Raw genomic sequence first — 23,641 nt, forward strand, 5'->3', positions numbered from 1 at the left:
ATTTGGAATACAAACATGAAATTAGATATGTACATTTTACTTATAAATGACTTTGGGTTTAATAATGTAAATTATAATTTAAACTTTTTTTTTCTATTATTATAATTTTTACAGATTACCGATATTAGCTGGTATTACAGAGACAAATATTTTAGTCATCTCCATACCACAATGGTCAATATTAACGGTCATTATTCTTAAATTTAAATCAATCATTTGTGACAGACATATACATCCAGCCGTTAGCAAATCTTCCTTCTACCTTCTAATATTTTAGTGAACAAAAGATGTTATCTTATTCCCTTTATCCTAACAAAAGAACAGACAAAAAATCCTGAAAGCAATATGTCTAAACAGTGACTTAATCGTATGTATGTTTACATTACATAAATAACTGACCAATCAGGTTTTGATATCATCAAGCATTGCTTCTAAACAGTACATTTAAGATTGATCGAATGTCGAGCGTAACTGAGCAACGGGAATTAATATGTAGAAACCTTTTGTTAATGATCTCCATCTGCAATAACTTACCTTAGTGGCACCGGTTCACGTTGCTAAGGCGGGAAGACAACATATATTTGAGGAGACTGAGTGGCTTTGCGTCAGTTCTTTCTTCGTCTGCCGTGCATTAATTTCGGTGCAAGAAAAAGCCAGTCGATTTGTCTGTGAATTGATTGTATTATAATTATCCAAAATGGTAAGTAATCTGATTTTTTAGGATTTCAATTCATTTGGATCAATACAATTAACTTAATTAGTATAAGTCTCATAATCAGTATCAGTCAAATGATTATTTTTAGGAGGGGTTTCCAATCAATTTTAAAAAGACAATCGATAAGTGTGATGGAATTCATTCACGAGATGAGAAAAAAACATGTACAGTCCTAAAGCTCTGTCTATACACTATCAAACTTTATGTGACAAAAAAATGTGAAGTGTCCATATATGGACATGATGATGTCATATCACTATCATATTTGGGCATATCACTACCATATTTGGGCACATCACACTTTTTTTGTCAAAATAGTGTAGACAGAGCTAATTAATATTTAGTGCAGTAGAACTAAATTCCATTTTGGAACATGTTATAATAACTTATCTACAAAATCAATTAACAAATACTAATTGATAGTTAAGAGAAAAAAAATACATAGTTTCATCTCCGGGATTTAAATAGTTTTTTTGTATTTCATTCAATACATTTATTCACCAATATAAATATTTACATTACAGGGATTTTACAGAGAATTGTCTGTAGTCGTAAGGCCCTTTAGAAAAAAAGTATTATCACAAAGAAAATAGGCAAAAGTATAAATACATATAATATAAAACGAACTATGATGGGCGTTAGCTATTGTGATGTGTGAGAATGAAGTTGTATAAGTTGCCGTTTACACAATCAGGAATCTTGGCGGTTACCATACGATTTTGATTGAAAATTTAATGATTCTATAAAAAAATGAATAGGCTAAATAAAAAAAGGAGATAGCCTAATGAAATTCATGAAACTCCTAATCAAGCGGACGTGCAATTACATTTTTTATGAGCCTGTATTATTATTAATAATTATTATTAAAAACAATATTATTTTAAAAACTATTCTATAGTAAGATATAAGATATCCTTTTCGAACACGTCCATGCTATTTCAGGTCATGTTAAACCCCAATGCGTGTTCTATAGTATTTTTGATGTATTTAATGTATTGTATTGTATTTTGATATAAGGTTTACGATCTTGACTATTTTTCTTTTAGCGTGAATGTATCTATATATCTCAATCCATGTCGGTCAAGCCGGTGTCCAGATGGGCAATGCCTGCTGGGAGTTGTACTGCTTGGAGCACGGTATCCAACCTGATGGTCAGATGCCCAGTGACAAGACCATCGGAGGTGGTGATGATTCCTTTAACACCTTTTTCAGCGAGACTGGTGCTGGAAAACACGTCCCTCGTGCTGTGTTCGTTGATCTTGAACCAACTGTTGTTGATGAAGTTCGAACCGGTACCTACCGCCAGCTATTCCACCCAGAACAACTCATTACCGGCAAAGAAGATGCTGCCAACAACTATGCCAGAGGTCATTACACTGTTGGCAAGGAGCTCATTGATTTGGTTCTCGACAGAATCAGAAAATTAGCAGATCAGTGTACCGGCCTTCAAGGATTCCTGATCTTCCACAGCTTCGGTGGTGGCACTGGATCTGGATTCACTTCTCTCCTCATGGAACGTCTGTCTGTTGATTATGGAAAGAAGTCTAAACTTGAGTTCGCCATCTACCCAGCACCTCAAATTGCTACTGCTGTTGTCGAACCATACAACTCCATCTTGACAACTCACACAACCCTCGAACATTCTGATTGTGCCTTCATGGTTGATAATGAAGCCATCTACGACATCTGTCGACGAAACCTTGACATCGAAAGACCAACATACACCAATTTGAATCGTTTGATTGGCCAGATTGTATCTTCGATCACTGCGTCTCTTCGATTTGACGGTGCCTTGAATGTCGACCTGACAGAGTTCCAGACTAACTTGGTACCATACCCACGTATTCACTTTCCTCTTGCTACATACGCCCCAGTCATCTCAGCCGAGAAGGCGTACCACGAACAGTTAACTGTTGCAGAAATAACAAACGCCTGCTTTGAACCAGCTAATCAGATGGTGAAGTGTGATCCACGTCACGGCAAATACATGGCTTGTTGTCTGCTGTACCGTGGCGATGTCGTGCCAAAGGATGTCAACGCGGCCATTGCTACCATCAAGACAAAGAGAACCATCCAGTTCGTCGACTGGTGTCCAACTGGCTTCAAAGTCGGCATTAACTACCAACCACCAACTGTGGTACCAGGAGGTGACTTGGCCAAGGTACAACGTGCCGTGTGTATGTTGAGCAACACCACAGCCATCGCCGAGGCATGGGCTCGTCTTGATCACAAGTTCGATCTGATGTACGCCAAGCGTGCTTTCGTACATTGGTACGTTGGTGAAGGTATGGAAGAAGGAGAGTTCTCCGAAGCTCGCGAAGATCTTGCAGCTCTTGAAAAAGATTACGAAGAGGTTGGTGTCGACTCCGCCGAGGGTGATGGCGAAGAGGAAGAAGGCGAAGAATATTAAACTGCTAAAGTAGTGTTGAAATAGTGAACATAAAACAAAATGATATAATATTAAATGTCACTAAATCAACCTATTTGATGAATTAGCCTAAATGATGAATTAACTGAAATATCCATGTTGAATTAAAAAACAAAAACACTAAACATTATGTTATTCTATTTTCTGGGTCTCCAAGCTTACAACCTGACTGATGACGATATCACAGTAAACAAGGCCATATACATGGCTGCAGTCGCGTGCTCAAATTTGAGTTAGTGTTTACCGACCGACCATCCGACAGACATAGTGAGCTGTAGAGTCGCGTTGCACGCGAAAAAATAACGACGGTGGTGGTATATAGCGTACGTGGGACAATAATTAAATACAGACAGTTTGACATTGACGAGAGAAGGAAGTTAATGACACGACTTCTATAAAACTAACATTTACTTTACATTTAAACATACCATTGAAACTCAAGAAAGTCAAAGTCCACTCGAGCTATCGAATTTCATTAAAAAAATTACATCCGTAAAATCCAGCAAAAGATCAAATTGCAGGCAACGCAGAGAACTTCAACTGAAATTTAGGCATATTTCTACCTTCTATAAAGGGTTCGAATCACCACATCACATTATTTATAGCGGTGATTATTATTAGTACTGTAATTATCATATTTCGAACCTCTCCCCTCCATCGTGCTGAGTCCCAGACCCGTATGTAACAATATGCCTACACAGTATTTCAACTGTCATGGCACCGCGTATAATGCATAACGATCGAGAGGCCTACTTATACTGTACTATAAATCTTAGTATAGGCTTAAACATTTCAGTTTATCGAACCTTTTAAAACACCTACGCTTGGTAACCGTTTATTTTCAATATCATGATATTCGATTTATTGAAACTTTGATAAACACCATGACGATGGTGATGTTTATTTAGCTAACAACGGAACCGATTGGTCGATGAACACTCCGATAAAACACGATAATGTAATGCAACACCGTGACCTTTAAAAGGTGCTGCTGATACCAGATTCGACCATTCTTGATCATCCTACCCTCATTGCAAGCGGTCCGGTGAAAGAAAACCATCTAAACGTTTAAATAAAACATTCTGCAGCGGCGAAAAGAAACAGTGAAATCATGGTAAGTTGTTGTTATTAAATATTATATTGATTTTCAATTCTGTCATGTTTTGAAGAATGTCTGACAGAACATTATTGATGTTTTTCTTACGTTTAAGCATGCGTTATAAGGAAACACAATGCTGATTATATCGCACGGTGGTATAGGCTGATGCGTACCACACAACATGCAGCATTTTACATTACTAAGCCTAGCTTCAGACGTTTCTTAGTCATACGATACATAATTAATCGTGATTTCTCAATGTTTGTACACGTGAAGTGTTCGAGTTGTATGAGCAAACACATAACAAGGTTCAAGGACCAACTTGCCTGAGACCTACTTTACATAATTTAATATAGATTTCCATGAATATAATAAATGCATAATGTTATTTTGTTCATTTTCTGTTCGATTGTAGGCCTATTTGTATCTTTATACAAAGCATAAATAATATAATAATACTATTATTTTTTGTTTAATTAAGCAGTCATTTAAATAGGATTTATGTTCATTAAAAAAAAAGTACCCCCCCCCCCCCAACTCAAAAAAAAAAAACGAAAGAAGAGACAATTGCTTGTTTGTTAACCAAGTACAAGCAATTATTTACTAAATAAAAGATGACGATACACTTATCTTCTTCTTCTAACCCGCCGAAAACCCACATGTTCGATTGCGCGCCGTTTGAGCTGGGGCACATTTAAATCCCCCTAATCATGCCACTCGGTTAATTTAGTACGGCAATTGTTTTGCGAAAATACCAATATTATCATCATGTCGAAGAGTAAGTAATACTGAATTCACTAATTAGACAGGAAAATCATAGTTTTATTAAATCTTAAGTACGAAATATTCAAATCAAAGTGTATAAGGCCTATTCAACGGTTTCAGAAATATCCAGTATTACACTATGATTCATAATCCGTTTAGTAAAATATTAAATTATTATCAGAACCTCACCTTTACACAGGTGATACTGATCAAACTGAAGGCAAACAGTTCCGTTGCTCTTATCTGTAACCTTTGACATTTTCAAAATTACACAATATCACAGTACTTTCATATGTTGATTTGGATCGTTTCGAAAGCAAACAGGCGCGTATAATGTATACATTTTATGAGGGAAGAACACACAAAAATGCAATTTAAAGAGTGTTCCGTGTACATACTGCACAGCACAACAGAAAATGTCTTGCTGTTGTGTAAACTAACGAAGTGCTTTTTATTATTACAAAATAGGGGTTTGCGGATGAACAATGACGAAATGCGTAATTTTAAGTGGAAACCACCAATTTTACTTTTACATATACTGTAATAGCCTTTTTAAAAATGGAAATTAATTTTACAGTATTTTCGAATTTATTCCTATAACATGGACATCAAAATGAGTAATTTTTAGTGGAAACCAATTTTACTTTTACATAATAGCCTTTTAAAACATAGAAAGTACTTTTAATTTTTAATTATTTTCTAATATTTTCGAATTTATTCTTACATAGGCCTATAGGATATCTAAATAATTTACTAATGACGTCACATAAATAATACATAGACCTTCGGACTCAAATTGTTTAGTTGTCTACTCAAAAGTAGTAAACCATCTCAACATACTAGAAAATGAAATTGTCATTTTAAATGTCATCGATAATATATCATTCTCAATTTCTATTACTGGCTACGGTAGGCTAAATTATCAATTAACTAATCTGATGTGTTATCATTCATTTTCTATTGCTCTCTATATCATACAACGTGAAGAATGTCAAATGTTCTGGCTCAGTATTGGTCTCCGCAGGGGTCAGAGAACCTTAGGCTTTATACATAGCTTTCTATTAAAGTAGGCATACACATACAGCAAGCAATCTAACAACACTGAGCTCGCCTTGCCAAGATAGGAACTCGTAACAGTTCTTATGCCTGGCTGCTGCGACAAATACCAACAGTGTATATTTTCTCCGCCGCGGTGTCTGTTAAGGCGTGGAACTGATCGTGTCGCAGCCACAGATGAACCCTTTGATCTCCGGAGCTCATCATCTTGTTGTTTTTTTTTATTACCTTGCATACAGCATGGTTAGTTATCTGTTTGTGAAACAGACCTGTATATCTCAAACCAAACTTACTACACAGTACAGGGAGAATTTAAAAAGAGAAGAGTGTTAAAATCTTGGCTCTTTCCGACCAGTTTCCTTTTCTTCAAGCACTTGTCATGTCAAACACTCTCACAAAGTATTTATTTTCTAATTACTAAGCCTTATATTGTTTCTCTTTTTAGCGTGAAGTAATTTCAATCAATGTCGGTCAAGCCGGTGTCCAGATGGGCAATGCCTGCTGGGAGTTGTACTGCTTGGAGCACGGTATCCAACCTGATGGTCAGATGCCAAGTGACAAGACCATCGGAGGGGGTGATGATTCCTTCAACACCTTTTTCAGCGAGACTGGTGCTGGTAAACATGTGCCACGAGGTGTATTCGTGGATCTGGAACCAAGTGTCATAGGTATGTGCTGATTACTAATATTAATAATTGTCTTATTCACTCCTGAATAAACTGTCTATAGTAATTACTGTATGTAAAAAGGCGGCTATTATATATCTGCATTTTTAAAATCTTACAGACGAGGTCCGTACCGGTACTTACCGTCAACTCTTCCATCCGGAACAACTCATCACCGGCAAAGAAGATGCTGCCAACAACTACGCTAGAGGTCACTACACAGTCGGCAAAGAGCTTATTGACGTGGTTCTTGACCGAATCCGAAAGTTAGCAGATCAGTGTACTGGTCTTCAGGGATTCTTGATCTTTCACAGCTTTGGAGGTGGTACTGGTTCTGGTTTTACATCACTCTTGATGGAACGTCTTTCAGTAGATTATGGAAAGAAGTCCAAGCTGGAATTCGCTGTATACCCAGCTCCACAGATTGCAACCGCTGTCGTTGAACCATACAATTCTGTCCTGACAACCCATACAACTCTAGAGCATTCTGACTGTGCCTTCATGGTTGACAATGAAGCCATCTATGACATCTGTCGACGAAACCTTGACATCGAAAGACCAACTTACACAAACTTGAACCGTTTAATTGGTCAGATTGTATCTTCGATCACGGCGTCTCTTCGATTTGATGGTGCCTTAAATGTCGACCTGACGGAGTTCCAGACCAACTTGGTACCATACCCACGTATTCACTTTCCTCTTGCTACATACGCCCCAGTCATCTCAGCCGAGAAGGCGTACCATGAACAGCTGACTGTCGCAGAAATAACCAATTCATGTTTCGAGCCTGCCAATCAGATGGTGAAGTGTGATCCACGTCACGGCAAATACATGGCTTGCTGTCTGCTGTACCGAGGTGACGTCGTACCAAAAGACGTCAACGCAGCCATTGCTACCATTAAGACAAAGAGAACCATCCAGTTTGTCGACTGGTGTCCAACTGGTTTCAAAGTCGGTATCAACTACCAACCACCAACTGTGGTACCAGGAGGTGACTTGGCAAAGGTACAACGTGCCGTGTGTATGTTGAGCAACACCACAGCCATCGCCGAGGCATGGGCTCGTCTTGATCACAAGTTCGATCTGATGTACGCTAAGCGTGCTTTCGTACATTGGTACGTTGGTGAAGGTATGGAAGAAGGAGAATTCTCTGAAGCTCGTGAAGATCTGGCAGCTTTGGAGAAGGATTACGAAGAGGTCGGTGTGGACTCTTTCGACGGAGAGGAGGAGGAAGAGGGCGAGGAATATTAAACACGAATAAGCATGAAAAAATGGACCGTATATATATTAATAATAGACAACATAATAGGCCTAGTTAATAGGAAAAGTCCTATTTCAAATTCATTACTTGCAATAGTCTGATATATGGTTTGCTTTCACACTACTGTACTAGTGAATATTGTTGGTAAATAAAATACTGATAAATTAAGCCTCTGTTCACACTTGCCATTACTATCAAGAAACTCATCATCAATGACAATAAACAGTATAACGTTACGTGTTCGTACTATGACTTTTTTTCATGTTTTTAACGAAAGACTTATTGACTTATTATAAATCCGTAGGCAAAGGTTTATTTTTTGACTTCTTGAAAACGCTGATTATAATACGCCAAAGCATGTGAACGTGTCTACGGTGGCAATTTATAAATAAATTAACAATGCAATACATAAAATTGCTTATGATTACAGTATTCTAATCATAATTTCAGTTATCATACGCAATCTACGTTTCTGACATTTGAGAGTGGAAAGAAATTTATTAGCCGCATAAGGCTTTTGATAAGTTACATAATTATTTCATATGGCTAAATCGCGGATTATCATAATAATTCCAAAAATAGACTTAAACGGAAAACGTGGCAGGTGGGATGGAACTACACTCAATTTAATATACTGTAAATGCCAAACCATATGCGGACTAATGTACAAAACATGAATTAAAGCTTTGTCACACTATAAAAAAAGTGTGATGTGCCCAAATATGGTAGTGATACCCAAATATGGTAGTGAAATGACATCATCATGTCATAACTGTAAAGTAATGGTTGAATTTGACTTTGTGACTATTTATTATTCTACTCGAACCAAAACATATGGTTAACGCCTTTTCCTTTCAAACCCCTCTTATTTGGAACTACATGTAATTACTATTTTCTGTTCGTAATTCACCAAATCTATTTTCTTTATAGTCAACTTATCAAACACACCTTTTTCAGAATTGTTAATTACCTTGCCTTATTTTCACACAGCGCCTTTGATAATTTTTTGAATTGACGCTATATAAATGTCTACAGTTATTATTACTCAACGTGCAAAATAGGGAAAATCAGTTGTCGTTTGGGTGAGAAGAAACAGCAGTTAACATTATTTGTCCATTTTCTCTACGACAAATTGCCTAAATGCTTAAAAGGGTCTAACCATCATTTCTTTCACAATCACATATGGTGTGCACATCACTCCAATTATGTACGGGTACATGATTTAAAGGCTAGTCACTGGACTGGAAACAATTGAGACAGACGGATATATTATTGGAAGAGGGATTTGCATACAACACCGTAGCCTATACACCAAATTTAAATATACACCTGGTAATTCAAAACTGATCGCAAGCTTGTGCAACATAACCAATACGCATGCGTAAATGAAGCATTGGCAAGATCCAAGCGCATGAGGGCGCTTAACACACAATATAAGTTATCAGAATTTAGAAAATTCAGTCATTCTTCATTAGTCCGCCATCGTCAACGTACTAATTGAAACGAGCTGTGCATTACCGTTTTAAGTTCATACTCAATTAATCTATTCTTATAATCATGGTAAGATTTCTTTTACTTATACAGTTGGATAGTAGTTTACTTGCTTAGTTATTTAAACAATTGTTAACACAGTGGTGGTTCTGAATATTAGCATGCATGCATGCCGCATGCTTTCTTCCAATACAATACCTGCATTGTTGAAATTAAACCATGTGCTTTTTTACTATCCGTGTTGTTTTACGGAATTCGGACCGTTATAATACAAAGATGTTTATATGACATCGTCAATGATTCAAAACATAACATTTTATGATTATCTTCCATAATTTACATGCATAAATACCTATAGTCCATAGTATAGTAGTATTTAGTAGGTTCATGGGAGTTTTATAAATAACTCTGCTGGGCGGTATTTAGTTACAATCTGTACTACCTCATACCGTGCGTGTGGTATACGGAAGTAAAACCCAGGCTGTAGCATGTCTGAAAAAAAAAACCCAACATTTTTTAACCACTTACACCACTAATCCGACAGGTGGCAGGTTAACAGGTTCACCGGAAAATCTCTTTTGTGTATGTAGACTCTATTTGCCCACGTTCCTTGTAGCGGTTATTGTACAATAGATCGTTCCACTTTTACCTTGCTGAACAATGGTTAATAAAATAAATTATGGCGGCAAATCACACCATGCGTTTAATTATAGGTCAAGAAGGTAGGAAGTAGCAGATTATATTTAGAATATTATGTTTTAAGATAATCGTCGATAGTAAGAGAACTATTAGGCTAAATTATAACTTTTTAAAAATGTATTTATTTTTTTAAATTTAAGCGTGAAGTTATCTCAGTCCATGTCGGTCAAGCCGGTGTCCAGATGGGCAATGCCTGCTGGGAGTTGTACTGTTTGGAGCACGGTATCCAGCCTGATGGTCAGATGCCAAGCGACAAGACCATTGGAGGTGGTGATGATTCCTTCAACACCTTCTTCAGTGAGACTGGTGCTGGAAAGCACGTACCACGTTGTGTGTTCGTAGATCTTGAACCCAGTGTAGTTGGTCAGTATTTATTTCATCTAAATTTATATTTAATAAATATTAATAACATAAATCAAATTAAATTAATTCGGTAGAATAGAGTACACAAATTGTCGAGTTGAATATTCGCTTACAGATACTACAAACATTAGTGCAATTGATTAATAGATCGATATGGCGCAACAACTTTCATTCAACAATCTATTCAAACAATAACAATTGTCTAAATAAAGTTTATTTTGATGTTTCATTTTTAGATGAGGTCCGAACTGGTACATACCGTCAACTCTTTCATCCCGAGCAGTTGATCACCGGCAAAGAAGATGCTGCCAACAACTACGCCAGAGGTCACTACACAGTTGGAAAAGAACATATCGACGTAGTCCTGGACAGAATCCGAAAGTTAGCAGATCAATGTACTGGTCTTCAGGGATTCTTGATCTTCCACAGCTTTGGAGGAGGTACTGGTTCTGGTTTTACATCACTCTTGATGGAACGTCTTTCAGTAGATTATGGCAAGAAGTCCAAGCTGGAATTCGCTGTATACCCAGCTCCACAGATTGCAACCGCTGTCGTTGAACCATACAATTCTATCCTAACCACCCACACAACCCTCGAACATTCTGACTGTGCATTCATGGTTGACAATGAAGCCATCTACGACATCTGTAGACGAAATCTTGACATTGAAAGACCAACTTACACCAACCTGAACAGATTGATTGGCCAGATTGTATCGTCAATCACTGCATCTCTTCGATTCGATGGTGCATTGAACGTGGACTTGACAGAGTTCCAGACCAACTTGGTACCCTACCCACGTATCCACTTCCCTCTTGCTACATACGCCCCAGTCATCTCAGCAGAGAAAGCCTACCATGAACAACTGACCGTTGCAGAAATAACCAATGCCTGTTTCGAACCTGCCAACCAGCTTGTAAAATGTGATCCACGTCACGGCAAATACATGGCTTGCTGTCTGTTATACCGTGGCGATGTCGTGCCAAAAGATGTCAACGCAGCCATTGCTACAATAAAAACCAAAAGAACCATCCAGTTTGTCGACTGGTGTCCAACCGGTTTCAAAGTCGGCATCAACTACCAACCACCAACTGTGGTACCAGGAGGTGACTTGGCCAAGGTACAACGTGCCGTGTGTATGTTGAGCAACACCACAGCCATCGCCGAGGCATGGGCTCGTCTTGATCACAAGTTCGATCTGATGTATGCCAAGCGTGCTTTCGTACATTGGTACGTTGGTGAAGGTATGGAGGAAGGCGAGTTCTCTGAAGCTCGTGAAGATCTGGCAGCTTTGGAGAAAGATTACGAAGAGGTTGGCGTTGACTCTGGCGATGGAGAGGAGGAAGAGGAAGGCGACGAATATTAAATGTTACTTGTGACAACATAGGCGTATACAGAATTTATGAACACCAAAATAATTAAAAAAGTTTAAGTTACGGTAAATCATGCCAAATTAATGACCAATTGACCGTATTCTGAACCGTTTGTAACATTGTGTTTACTGCAAATTAAAAATATCATTTTCGTAATTGATAATTTTTTCTTTATTACACAGTACTGTACATGACTACCAAATAACACGCTTTTCGCAGGCCATGTAAAAAGAATAATCCCAAGTGACGTACCAACTGAATGATTTGGTAAACAAAAAGCCATAGTTTCCCCTTTCCCCCACCGGGTACGCTAATATAGTCCCTACACTGTTTTTGTAAATTACCGGAGGCCAAATTAATAGTTGTTTTTACTCTTAATCCGTTATTGTATAACATTGTATACAATAACGGTTCTTCATTAACTTGCTTGATAATAATTAACGAGTGTTGTGATAATGAGGGCAATGATAGTCAATATATCATTACTTGCTCAGTTGGGACCCGTGGACGACTTATGCTGAGACTTTTCACTTTACAAATAATAATAAACTGCTAAAATGGTAAGTTGTGGCTCGGTTTTTCTTTTTGACATAAGGTAACATAAGGTAATTTGACGTTCTGATCTGTTGAATCTAAACGCTCTTTAAAATAGGTAGTTTATATTAAATCTCCCATGACGAAAATATGGCGCGCAAAGATATCTTAGTTTAAAACTAATATATCTCTATTAACGGAGATATCTCTATTTAACAGGGATATCTACTAAAAACCAAGATCTCTATTGCTTGAATAACTGAAGGCTCGGCGCGCCATACAAAAATGCACAATATCAATATCGGAGAAGTTAACTCTCGGGAATAACCTATAGTTTTTACCTGAAATTGGCATCGTAGGCATTGGAAGACAGTTTTATTTACTCCTTTACTTTTTAAATTTGGTGTAAGCTTAATTACTGCTATTGCTGTAAAGTTCCGTTATAATTCATATTAATTACTCTGGCCACTGATTTGCAGCGTCTACATACTATTAGTCTAAAAACACGTAATTTCAAATCTAAATCTTGCCTACCATCCGAATACTAATACACATAGCCGATAATATAAGATACCATAATACATCGGAATAACATGATTTGGCACCCCAATCAATTGCATTTCGGACCCACTTAAATCATGGCCCGTTATTCTGAGAAGCATAGAATGTTTTAATCGTTTTTTAATGTGAATTTGGCAAATGTATAATTAATAATTTAATATGTCATCGCTATCAATTTGACGATTACACTCAAGAGCCAATTGACATAAGAGTCAACTAAAGTCTGTTCTAATAATATTCTATTTTAGTACTGTATTGTATTAAGTACTTTTTTATAACGTACAATAGGAATAGAGTAGACATTGGAGCGCCCTCTAAAAAGTTAAGTAATGAAACTGTTGAGTGCTAAAGCAGAGCGACTGAATTCAGTCTGAACACAAAGGTGATATGCGAGCAATCACTGATAGGATTTTATTTAATTTAATAAATTATACAATGATATCTTTGATATACTCCTAAAACACATTCGTAAAATATTAGTATACATACAGTAATGCCATTTTAAGTTACATAGTTTAGGCCTAAGTTGTCTATAAAATAAATAGATAATATCTTAATATTTAGCGTGAATGTATCTCAATCCATATTGGCCAAGCCGGTGTTCAGATGGGCAATGCCTGCTGGGAGTTGTACTGCTTGGAGCATGGTATCCAACCTGATGGGAAGATGCAAAATCTAGGGTTGAGTGACGCTCCCCTAGGAGGAGGCGATGATTCTGTGAGTACCTTCTTCCTCGAGACTAACGCAGGGCAGTGGGTTCCGCGAAGTATCTATGTCGATTTAGAGCCTAGCGTTGTAGGTGAGTTTATTTTGTATTCTAAATCTACTTGTATACATGCATGTTACAAATATTGAATCACATCCATTCAATGTGTCGACTGGTGTCCAACTGGTTTTAAAGTCGGTATTTACTACTGTACCAACTAAAGGTAAGCCGAGCTGTTTATATTTTGAGCAACGCCACAGACATCGCTAAAGCCTGGGCTCGTCTGGATCACAATTTGATTGCATCCCAACATGGTGGTGTGGTCATTGGTGAGGCCCTGTAAGAACATACATACATTATACTACTCTATGATGTGTTTTCGTTTTTAGACGAAGTTCGAACTGGTCCATATCGACAACTCTTCCATCCCGAGCAGTTGATTACAGGAAAAGAAGATGCTGCCAACAACTACGCCAGAGGTCACTACACAGTTGGAAAAACACTGATTGACCAAACGGTCAACAGAATTCGTAAACTTGCCAACCAGTGTACTGGTCTTCAAGGATTCCTGATCTTCCATAGTTTCGGTGGTGGCACTGGTTCCGGATTCACCTCCCTTCTTATGGAACGTCTATCTGTTGATTTTGGAAAGAAGTCAAAACTTCAGTTTTCAATTTATCCAGCACCTCAGATTTCTACCGCTGTTGTTGAGCCATACAACGCCATTTTAACAACACACACGACTCTTGAGTTTTCTGATTGCGCCTTTATGGTTGACAACGAAGCAATATACGGTATCTGTAACAGTAACCTAGACATCGAAAGACCAACGTATACTAACCTAAACCGTCTGATTGGCCAGATTGTTTCGTCCATCACCGCGTCTCTTCGATTCGATGGCGCACTAAACGTGGACTTGACAGAGTTCCAGACTAACTTGGTGCCATACCCACGTATCCACTTTCCTCTTGCTACTTACGCCCCAGTCATCTCAGCAGAGAAAGCGTTTCACGAACAGCTAACTGTTGGAGAAATCACCAACTCATGTTTTCTTCCACAAAATCAGATGGTAAAGTGTGATCCACGTCACGGCAAATATATGGCTTGCTGTCTGCTGTACCGAGGTGACGTAGTACCGAAAGATGTCAACGCAGCTATTTCTGTCATCAAGACAAAGCGAACAATCCAATTCGTCGACTGGTGTCCAACTGGCTTCAAAGTCGGTATCAACTACCAACCACCAACTGTGGTACCAGGAGGTGACTTGGCCAAGGTACAACGTGCCGTGTGTATGTTGAGCAACACCACAGCCATCGCCGAGGCATGGGCTCGTCTTGATCACAAGTTCGATCTGATGTACGCTAAGCGTGCTTTCGTACATTGGTACGTTGGTGAAGGTATGGAAGAAGGAGAGTTCATTGAAGCTCGAGAAAACTTGGCAGCATTGGAAAAGGATTACGAAGAGGTTGATATTGATTCATATATAGACCAACAGTATGACTTAGAAGGAGAGGAATATTAAAGATATATTGTCCCCTCTGAACATGCAAAAATTAAAATGTTTTTGTTGAATATGTCATTTTAATTTCACATAACATAGTTATTCACAAAAATTGGATAAAAAACAATATTTACCAGAAAACTGTAATTTAAAGGAAACAATAGTCAGATTGACTGGAAGTCAATGTGTTTTTGGTAGAATTTAATCGTTTAATTTGTCTTTTTATAAGTGAAAACATTACTGGTATTTCTGTTAATTTTATTTTCTACGGAAGTGATTAACTTGATTAAAACTGCGAAATGGCCTATTCAAATGTTTTTGAGGGACAATACATCTTTAAGTTATGTCATTTCTTTAGAAACTTATTTATTACAGTAGTGTCTTAAAATGTATATAACATTATTAATATATTATTCAACTTCATCAAAACTTTAAAAAGGTTTTACTTAGTATATATATATGCAGTGTTGATAAATGCACTCCTGAAAAATTGTTCATGGTCATACTTAGTACTTAGACTTGCCCCAAGTCTGTAGTTATTTCGAGACTTTTCGATGTTTGTCTTAAATACAGTTTACGTAGTATACGTATGAAAAGCCATATGTGCCAAAATATTTATCTTTTTACTAATATTAAGTCAAAACTCGTCTGGAACCCAGACTAACTAGTACTGTACCAGCCTGTTGGAATATGGAACAAGTTGAATTTATCAGAATTTGTTTAAAGAACTTGAATTTAATAATATTTTAACACAATGTTGTAAAGAATGTTTGTTTTAATGTTTTCAAAGGTCTAAGGTACGGCACTTTGTGTTCCGATTATTTTCAATTTCTATGCATGAAACGAATATCGAATATCATGATCGGACAATGCCTACGTATACGGTATGTCTTCCTATTTACCTAAATGAAACATTATTGTTTGTTAAAGTATAATATATCGTTTTCATTTTGCGGTTGACAGGGTTTATACTGTAATAACTCTAATTTAAATTATTTATATATGTTATGTTTGTTTCTATGGAGAAACAGTTCTGGTAGGTGAAGGTGCGCCTACTCTTCTTTATGAAAACACGATTTACTATAGTAACTGTATATCAATAGAAAAGAAATAACGGATTAAATAACAAAAATAAAACAACCTTTTATTTGTGTGGTATATTTATTCTGGTTACACCATGGTATTCTAGGTGAAGTTTTTCTGCATGAAAGCTCCCATTATGGAAATAAGCCTTTGCTATCACAAGAAGTAGCCTACGATCGGCTGTATACCTACGTATAAGCCTATATCATGTGAGCCCAAGTGGGGAGGTACATTTTAGCCTACTGTAACATTAAAACTTTGATTTAGCCTATAATGTAAACTAACCTTCCCTAACATTGTTCTACGGTTAATGATATTGCTTACCTTCATTAATGCAGACTCCAACATATTCAATAAATTACAGATCGTGCGAAGGCCTAAAAAACATATAAAATAATATTATGCAATGTGAAAATGTAAAAACAATCATTCTTTACATAAAGAGTTACAATTGTGCGAATATTTTTTTGTAAATAGTTTTTTTCATAATTACCAAATTTATCTTTCTGTTTTGTATAAAGGAATTACTGACTCATTGAGTACTGACTCATTGAGTCATATGGCCTAGGTCGCTTTTGCTTTTCCTGACCATGTTTTTATTGTTGTTTTTGGTCAAATAAATAGGCCTAAATGAAATGAAAACTGAAAGGCTTAGATGATGATGATGTTGAGTGGATTAACACATATTAGTAACTCAAATATATTTACTACACAATACTCAATAGACGTTATTAATATTAATTAAAACGTTTTAAGACATAAAAATTAACTGGAACATATCGGTTTATTTAGGTTCTATAGCACTTCTAGTGTAGGTGTCTATTGCTTGTATTTTTAAGCATGTTCTTGTATTTTGGTATTTATTGGTATTGAAATTGATTCTGACCAAATAAATGAATGACACTATGATTAGTACAGTAGTACTTCGGTAAAAAATAAACTAGGATTATATTCTCTTGATTGTTGATGTGTTCATAATATCAAAACCATGGAAACAGATAAACAATTTTTATAACTCCTAATAACTTTAGTCTGCATAAATACTGTAATTCCATGGAAACCATGAGAAAAGAGCGAATCCCATTCGCTAACGTTGTCGTCTGTTTTGTCTGCTCAGCAGCAATAAAGGGCGCGCTTTCTTCGTCACACTATTCAGTCTTCATTCGTCTGTCATCATAGAAAGACCAGCGTGAAGAAGAGTTAAATCATATTTATATTTTTCATAGCCGATTTTATTGCCGAATTGTTTTGAAATCATCAATCATGGTAAGTGTTTATCCTGTTAAAACTCAATATATATTTTAATCTTTATTTTGGAAGTTATTGTGTGTTATATAACAAAAAGTAGGCAGGGCCTGTACAACAATGCAATTGTGGCGCCAATTATTAATAGGTCTACATAAGTATATTAATTATGATATTATTATAGACAGTATATAGGCAGCTGTTTAACTGTACAACGTACTACAGATTTCAACGAATATAATAATGATTGTTCAGTATTAATTCGACCTGATGAAATCGAGTATGGGGGCATGGATATAATTAATACGACTTGTTAACGTTCAACTCCCTATTTTATTCTGGAGCTTGCACTATACAACTGTAGATCCAATATCCGATAGATTTTATTATAGTAATTGTAGGCATATGGTATGCATCACATTTAATTTTCACATATGTATCTACTCTGTTGAAGAGAAAGTAAATTATCTACTTAATTATCTATTTAATATACACTAGTGAAAAAAGTTCTTCCGAAAACAAGACGTTATAAATGTGTCCGGAACGAAACAGAGTGGATCTCAATAGCTAACTGCTAGTGATTGAAACGGAACTAAAAAGTTAAACAATTAACTAACATTTAAATATAGGGGCCTAAGTTCAGAAGTACTGTATCACCAAAGTACTGTACACTGTTGACATTTTGTTGGAATGGAATGGCATGCTGAGACTACATGTAAACATGTCTAAATGATGACGAAACTTGTCATGATTATAAATATTATTGCAAAGGTCGAACTGTTCTTGACCTTACGGTTTCCTCCTTAAATTACTATGGAGGGTTTTATTTTACCGATTGCGAAATACCCTGTCTCGTGATAGAACTCTCTCCACACTATTAAGTATTATTAAACTTTGAAAAGCCTTTTATGCTCCCTGGATAGATCAGGTCATACACTAAAAATAAACATACCGGTACTCGTATCGTGCAGTGTTCGATTTTTCGGATCAGTACATTCCTTTTAGTGCATTTAGTTTTTACCGCGAACTTATGAATTGAGGTAGGCTGTTTATCGCATTGCTGCCTTTCGTCCTTGGACTACGCGCCTTTAATATTAGCATGACCTCATCACAACGGAAAGAATACCATTACCCTCGGGATATTAGCATAACTGAAGCCTATAGAATTTTATACTCAGCCAATCTCGTAAAAATATTATATTATTATATGGCGTGTTCTATTTATGCATAATTTATTAATGCATTTTACATAATGGCTTATTCATATAAATTACAGTGAATGCGGTATAAAAGGCTTCGTTTTGTTAAAGGTGTGTCACTGGAAATGGACAAATATAATTCAGAATTGATCGATTTATATAATTTGATAAATTCAATTCACAATAGACAATATTTAATAATCCAATCGTACACAATTTAATTACTATGTTTGTCTTTTTGCAACCCAAATAGGCGAAATATAAAGAAGTTATTTTCCAAAAATATCGACAATCTACCTTATTTAACTATAACATAGTTATTGAAATATAACATAAGAAAATCATAATTATGTTTGTATAGGAAAATAGATAAAAACATATTAATGAAAATTTTATATACTGTATATATTATAGATATTCATATGTAGTGTATATATAATTTATAGAAAGAATAACTGTGGGACGAACCCACCAAAGAGAAAACAATATATCGACAATTTAAATGTAATGAAAATTAGTAGGCCTATCGGATTATTTAACTCTATTTCAGACTACACTAATAATTTCCCAATACCACGTGTATAAATACGTAGGGTTGACTTTATTTTTTATACATGAATATGAGGAATAGAGCATACGCCATATCAATGAAAATAAAATCAACTGTTCATATTTACTTCATGTTATTATATCAATAATAAGCAATACAAATTATGATTACATTAATGATTCCCACGACAAGCTTACAAAGTCGTTCTCCCAAAATGATATTCCAGATATTGATTTTCCCCCCATACTGCGTGACCTTTAACCCAACACAGCACATACTTGACACTAGGTGTGGTAAATTGATTTTGTACTCCTCAACTGATTGCCAATATCTAAATCTTAAAATTCAATCTTAGTTGATGTTGATAATTTGATATAATACTACTGCGAAAAGTAGCCTTCGTAATGATTTTCTTGTTTGTGCAACCTTTGACCTTCAAAGCTCAGTCTTGCCTATAGACGAGGCCTAAATTTAATTGAAACTGAAATCCTATACTTAATATCTGGTGCTGAGGGTGTGGTAATTTAATTAATACAGCCTATATTTATTTCTGCTATTGGCAATATTTAAATTCCATTCTACGATTTATAAGATATGATTTGACTCAGACTCAGTAGCATTACAGTAACCCAGTGGTTTATCCCTGCAAACTCATGGCGATCATTATCGTTAATTCATTAAAAATCCTCAGCCATGTCAAACAATGACCTTGGTATCATAGTTGTACTTAATATTCCAAACACCATCTAAGACATGTAAACGTAATGATAAATATAGAATACGGTTGGGCCTTGCTAAAACATCTACGGGTAAGTTTACGCATGCCGCGAAAATTAAGGTCACATGAAATTATAGACATACTTGAACTACAGCGAATCATTAATTAATCAATTAGTTTAGAGGGAAAATAAAATACCACAAACTGTTGAGTTGCACGTTCGTGTTCTTATCTATGCAAAAATATAGGGCCGCGAAAAACATTTTTAGTTAGGATTATATACTATGATATTAATAATCAGCAGGCCTATTAAAGATTTTTAATAATTTTATCATTTTAGCGTGAAGTTATCTCAATCCATGTCGGTCAAGCCGGTGTCCAGATGGGCAATGCCTGCTGGGAGTTGTACTGTTTGGAGCACGGTATACAACCTGATGGTCAGATGCCAAGTGACAAGACCATCGGAGGTGGTGATGATTCCTTCAACACCTTCTTCAGTGAGACTGGTGCTGGCAAGCACGTTCCACGTTGCGTTTTCGTCGATCTTGAGCCTAGCGTAGTCGGTTAGTATCATAAACATGTTTCAACAACTGGTTTACATAGATGATAAGTGATATACATCTCGACACCACAACGTACAGTTATCATCACGACCCAACATTACACTGTTATTAACAATCATTTTTATATCTTGTCTCCTTTTTTAGATGAGGTCCGAACTGGTACATACCGTTCACTCTTTCATCCCGAGCAGTTGATCACCGGCAAAGAAGATGCTGCCAACAACTACGCCAGAGGTCATTACACAGTTGGCAAAGAACATATCGACGTGGTCCTGGACAGAGTTCGAAAGTTAGCAGATCAATGTACCGGTCTTCAAGGATTCTTGATTTTCCACAGCTTTGGAGGTGGAACTGGTTCTGGTTTTACATCACTCTTGATGGAACGTCTTTCAGTAGATTATGGCAAGAAGTCTAAGCTGGAATTCGCTGTATACCCAGCTCCACAGATTGCAACTGCTGTCGTTGAACCATACAATTCTATCCTAACAACCCACACAACCCTTGAACATTCTGACTGTGCATTCATGGTTGACAATGAAGCCATCTACGACATCTGCCGACGAAACCTAGACATCGAAAGACCAACTTACACCAACCTGAACCGTTTGATTGGCCAGATTGTATCTTCAATCACTGCATCTCTTCGATTTGACGGTGCATTGAACGTGGACTTGACAGAGTTCCAGACCAACTTGGTACCATACCCACGTATCCACTTCCCTCTTGCTACATATGCCCCAGTCATCTCGGCAGAGAAGGCGTACCACGAACAGTTGACCGTTGCAGAAATCACCAACTCTTGCTTTGAGCCTGCCAACCAGATGGTGAAGTGTGATCCACGTCACGGCAAATACATGGCTTGCTGTCTGCTCTACCGAGGTGACGTCGTACCAAAAGACGTCAACGCAGCCATTGCTACCATCAAGACAAAGAGAACCATCCAGTTCGTCGACTGGTGTCCAACTGGTTTCAAAGTCGGAATCAACTACCAACCACCAACTGTGGTACCAGGAGGTGACTTGGCCAAGGTACAACGTGCCGTGTGTATGTTGAGCAACACCACAGCCATCGCCGAGGCATGGGCTCGTCTTGATCACAAGTTCGATCTGATGTACGCTAAGCGTGCTTTCGTACATTGGTATGTTGGTGAAGGTATGGAAGAAGGAGAGTTCTCCGAAGCTCGTGAAGATCTGGCAGCCCTGGAGAAAGACTACGAAGAGGTTGGAGTTGACTCAGTCGACGAAGGCGAGGAAGATGAAGGCGAAGAATATTAAACTAAACTCAAGTCAAGTTCAGCTTCATTCGTTATAGTCACTACACCAAAATGCACATTTTCTTTCATATTCGACAATACCGGTATTATTTATAATAATATAAACATCTTTGACATTTTGTATCGGTTTCATGTTTATTATAGTTCTTCTAAATTATTATAAAGCAACTCTAGTAACTTCACATCCCGTTATTCTATAGAATACAATACAACCGTACTGTAGTACTTTCGATATTTCAATTCACTTACTTCGACAACCGGTAAAATATTTTACGATGTTTGTAGCAAACAATATTTATATTTGCGCGTATTAATTTATTAAGTGGTTGTATATTTGATGTACTGTACATGAATATTCATCGGTGACCTTTCACCTCTTTATTCAAATATAATTTACGATTGCATTTATAGTCTATAATTACCCAGACGTTCAAGGCACTTTCAGCCATAGTGACTACCTCACCTATTTACACTATGACACAAATACACACAAAAATGTTAACGTGGCCGTTTCTATAACAGATGAAATAAAATATCAGTATATATCTGCAACATTTGTTTGTGTTTTAATTGTTTATGCTAAGTACAGTATAATAACTAACGTTGTTAAAGGCGGACAAACCAATCTTTTTGAATACAGTAGGACCCGGTCCCTATTCAGGAAACACCAGTTAATTTGTGTTTTGACACACGACCAACTCCTATTAAACCGGAGAGGCTTTGTTTGGTCCCGAAGGTGTTCCCTTAATAGAGGTTCTACTTCAATACATTTCCAGTACTGTATAGTTAGTAAGTATGCACTTACTTCTAGATGTTTTACGTAGAACTAATAATACAGAATCGATATGTACGCTTACGATATGTGTCACCTTAGAATTCATGCATAATTCTAAGACCTGCGGAAGATTAATGTATGACGTGCAGTTGTTGAAATGAAAGATAATGTAATCTGAAAGACATTGAGGGATTTCAGCAGATTCGTGAATATCATTATCATATGTAATGAATTACGGAATACAAAGAAAACATGACAATAGTAACAACGATATGACAACGAAGATAAAGGTAATATGATAGTAAAAACATGGACATAAATTAATGGATGAATGGTCATTTTATAAAATTTTTATTTTTTTTATTTGACTGGTATAAAATAATTATAAACAACTAAAGGTTGAAATTCACGATGGACGAAGATTATAATTGTTACGATGTTCAACTTAAGCGCGATATTTACCTATAACATTAAAGATATTTTTACATTTTGTTTGTTGAATATGCCATTTTAATGACACATAATAGTTGTTCACTTTGATCAAAAAACAAACATTTACCTGAAAAACTGTAATTTAACGCAAAAAAATTGACTGAAAGTCAATGGGTTTTTGGTTGGTTTTAACCGTTTATTTTGTCTTTTGTATAAGCGAAAACATTATTCTTTTTTTTTCGACGCCGGAAGTGATTAACTTTATTAAAAATGCGAAATGACCGATTCAAAGTCTTCTTTTATTAATCTTTATTTTTCATGTTTTTGGGGATATGAAAACACTACATGTTTAATTTAGAAATGTATTTTTCTATTTCTCATTCAGTTGGGGCTAAAAAATTATACTACACGATTAACATCAACAACCCATGAGTTCAAACGACGTTGGTAAATTATGGTGGATTATCTGCTCATACCTCTCGGCTTATATTATAATCAAATTCCAATAATATATGTTTTGACTTTTCAACACACTGCTCACAAGTGTTTGTCCAAAAATAGGGTATGAGGGCGGTATAACATGTCC

General features: G+C 36.5%; 5 protein-coding genes across 6 annotated transcripts; all 5 read left to right on the plus strand.

Moving 5' to 3' along the window:
- The first annotated feature begins 513 nt into the window (after window positions 1-513).
- LOC144849123 (tubulin alpha chain-like) lies at window positions 514-15,420 on the plus strand. Of its 2 annotated transcripts, none has more exons than XM_078706134.1 (3): window positions 514-700; window positions 13,575-13,809; window positions 14,106-15,420. In XM_078706134.1, the coding sequence occupies exons 1-3, from the start codon at window positions 698-700 to the stop codon at window positions 15,236-15,238; spliced, it is 1,371 nt and encodes a 456-aa protein (XP_078562260.1). In that variant the 5' UTR covers window positions 514-697; the 3' UTR covers window positions 15,239-15,420. The 2 variants fall into 2 exon arrangements, with proteins under 2 accessions (XP_078562260.1, XP_078562259.1); XM_078706133.1 differs by lacking the exon at window positions 514-700 and adding an exon at window positions 12,199-12,475 and having other exon boundaries at window positions 14,106-15,417.
- Window positions 1,762-3,243, plus strand: LOC144849126 (tubulin alpha-1 chain-like). The gene has a single exon (XM_078706136.1). It carries the CDS (start codon window positions 1,767-1,769, stop codon window positions 3,123-3,125), a length of 1,359 nt encoding a protein of 452 aa, XP_078562262.1. The 5' UTR covers window positions 1,762-1,766; the 3' UTR covers window positions 3,126-3,243.
- Window positions 4,105-8,157, plus strand: LOC144849130 (tubulin alpha-1 chain-like). Its single transcript, XM_078706141.1, has 3 exons — window positions 4,105-4,257; window positions 6,509-6,731; window positions 6,850-8,157. Exons 1-3 carry the CDS (start codon window positions 4,255-4,257, stop codon window positions 7,977-7,979), a joined length of 1,356 nt encoding a protein of 451 aa, XP_078562267.1. The 5' UTR covers window positions 4,105-4,254; the 3' UTR covers window positions 7,980-8,157.
- LOC144849129 (tubulin alpha-1 chain-like) lies at window positions 9,420-12,071 on the plus strand. Its single transcript, XM_078706140.1, has 3 exons — window positions 9,420-9,549; window positions 10,320-10,542; window positions 10,779-12,071. Exons 1-3 carry the CDS (start codon window positions 9,547-9,549, stop codon window positions 11,906-11,908), a joined length of 1,356 nt encoding a protein of 451 aa, XP_078562266.1. The 5' UTR covers window positions 9,420-9,546; the 3' UTR covers window positions 11,909-12,071.
- Window positions 15,421-17,424: 2,004 nt separating the features above from the next.
- On the plus strand, window positions 17,425-22,400 carry LOC144849128 (tubulin alpha-1 chain-like). The gene is made up of 3 exons (XM_078706139.1): window positions 17,425-17,566; window positions 20,353-20,575; window positions 20,720-22,400. Exons 1-3 carry the CDS (start codon window positions 17,564-17,566, stop codon window positions 21,847-21,849), a joined length of 1,356 nt encoding a protein of 451 aa, XP_078562265.1. The 5' UTR covers window positions 17,425-17,563; the 3' UTR covers window positions 21,850-22,400.
- Window positions 22,401-23,641: the final 1,241 nt, after the last annotated feature.

The sequence above is a fragment of the Antedon bifida genome, chromosome 7 (genome assembly GCF_963402885.1).
Source record: "Antedon bifida chromosome 7, ecAntBifi1.1, whole genome shotgun sequence".
Lineage (NCBI taxonomy): Eukaryota > Metazoa > Echinodermata > Crinoidea > Comatulida > Antedonidae > Antedon > Antedon bifida.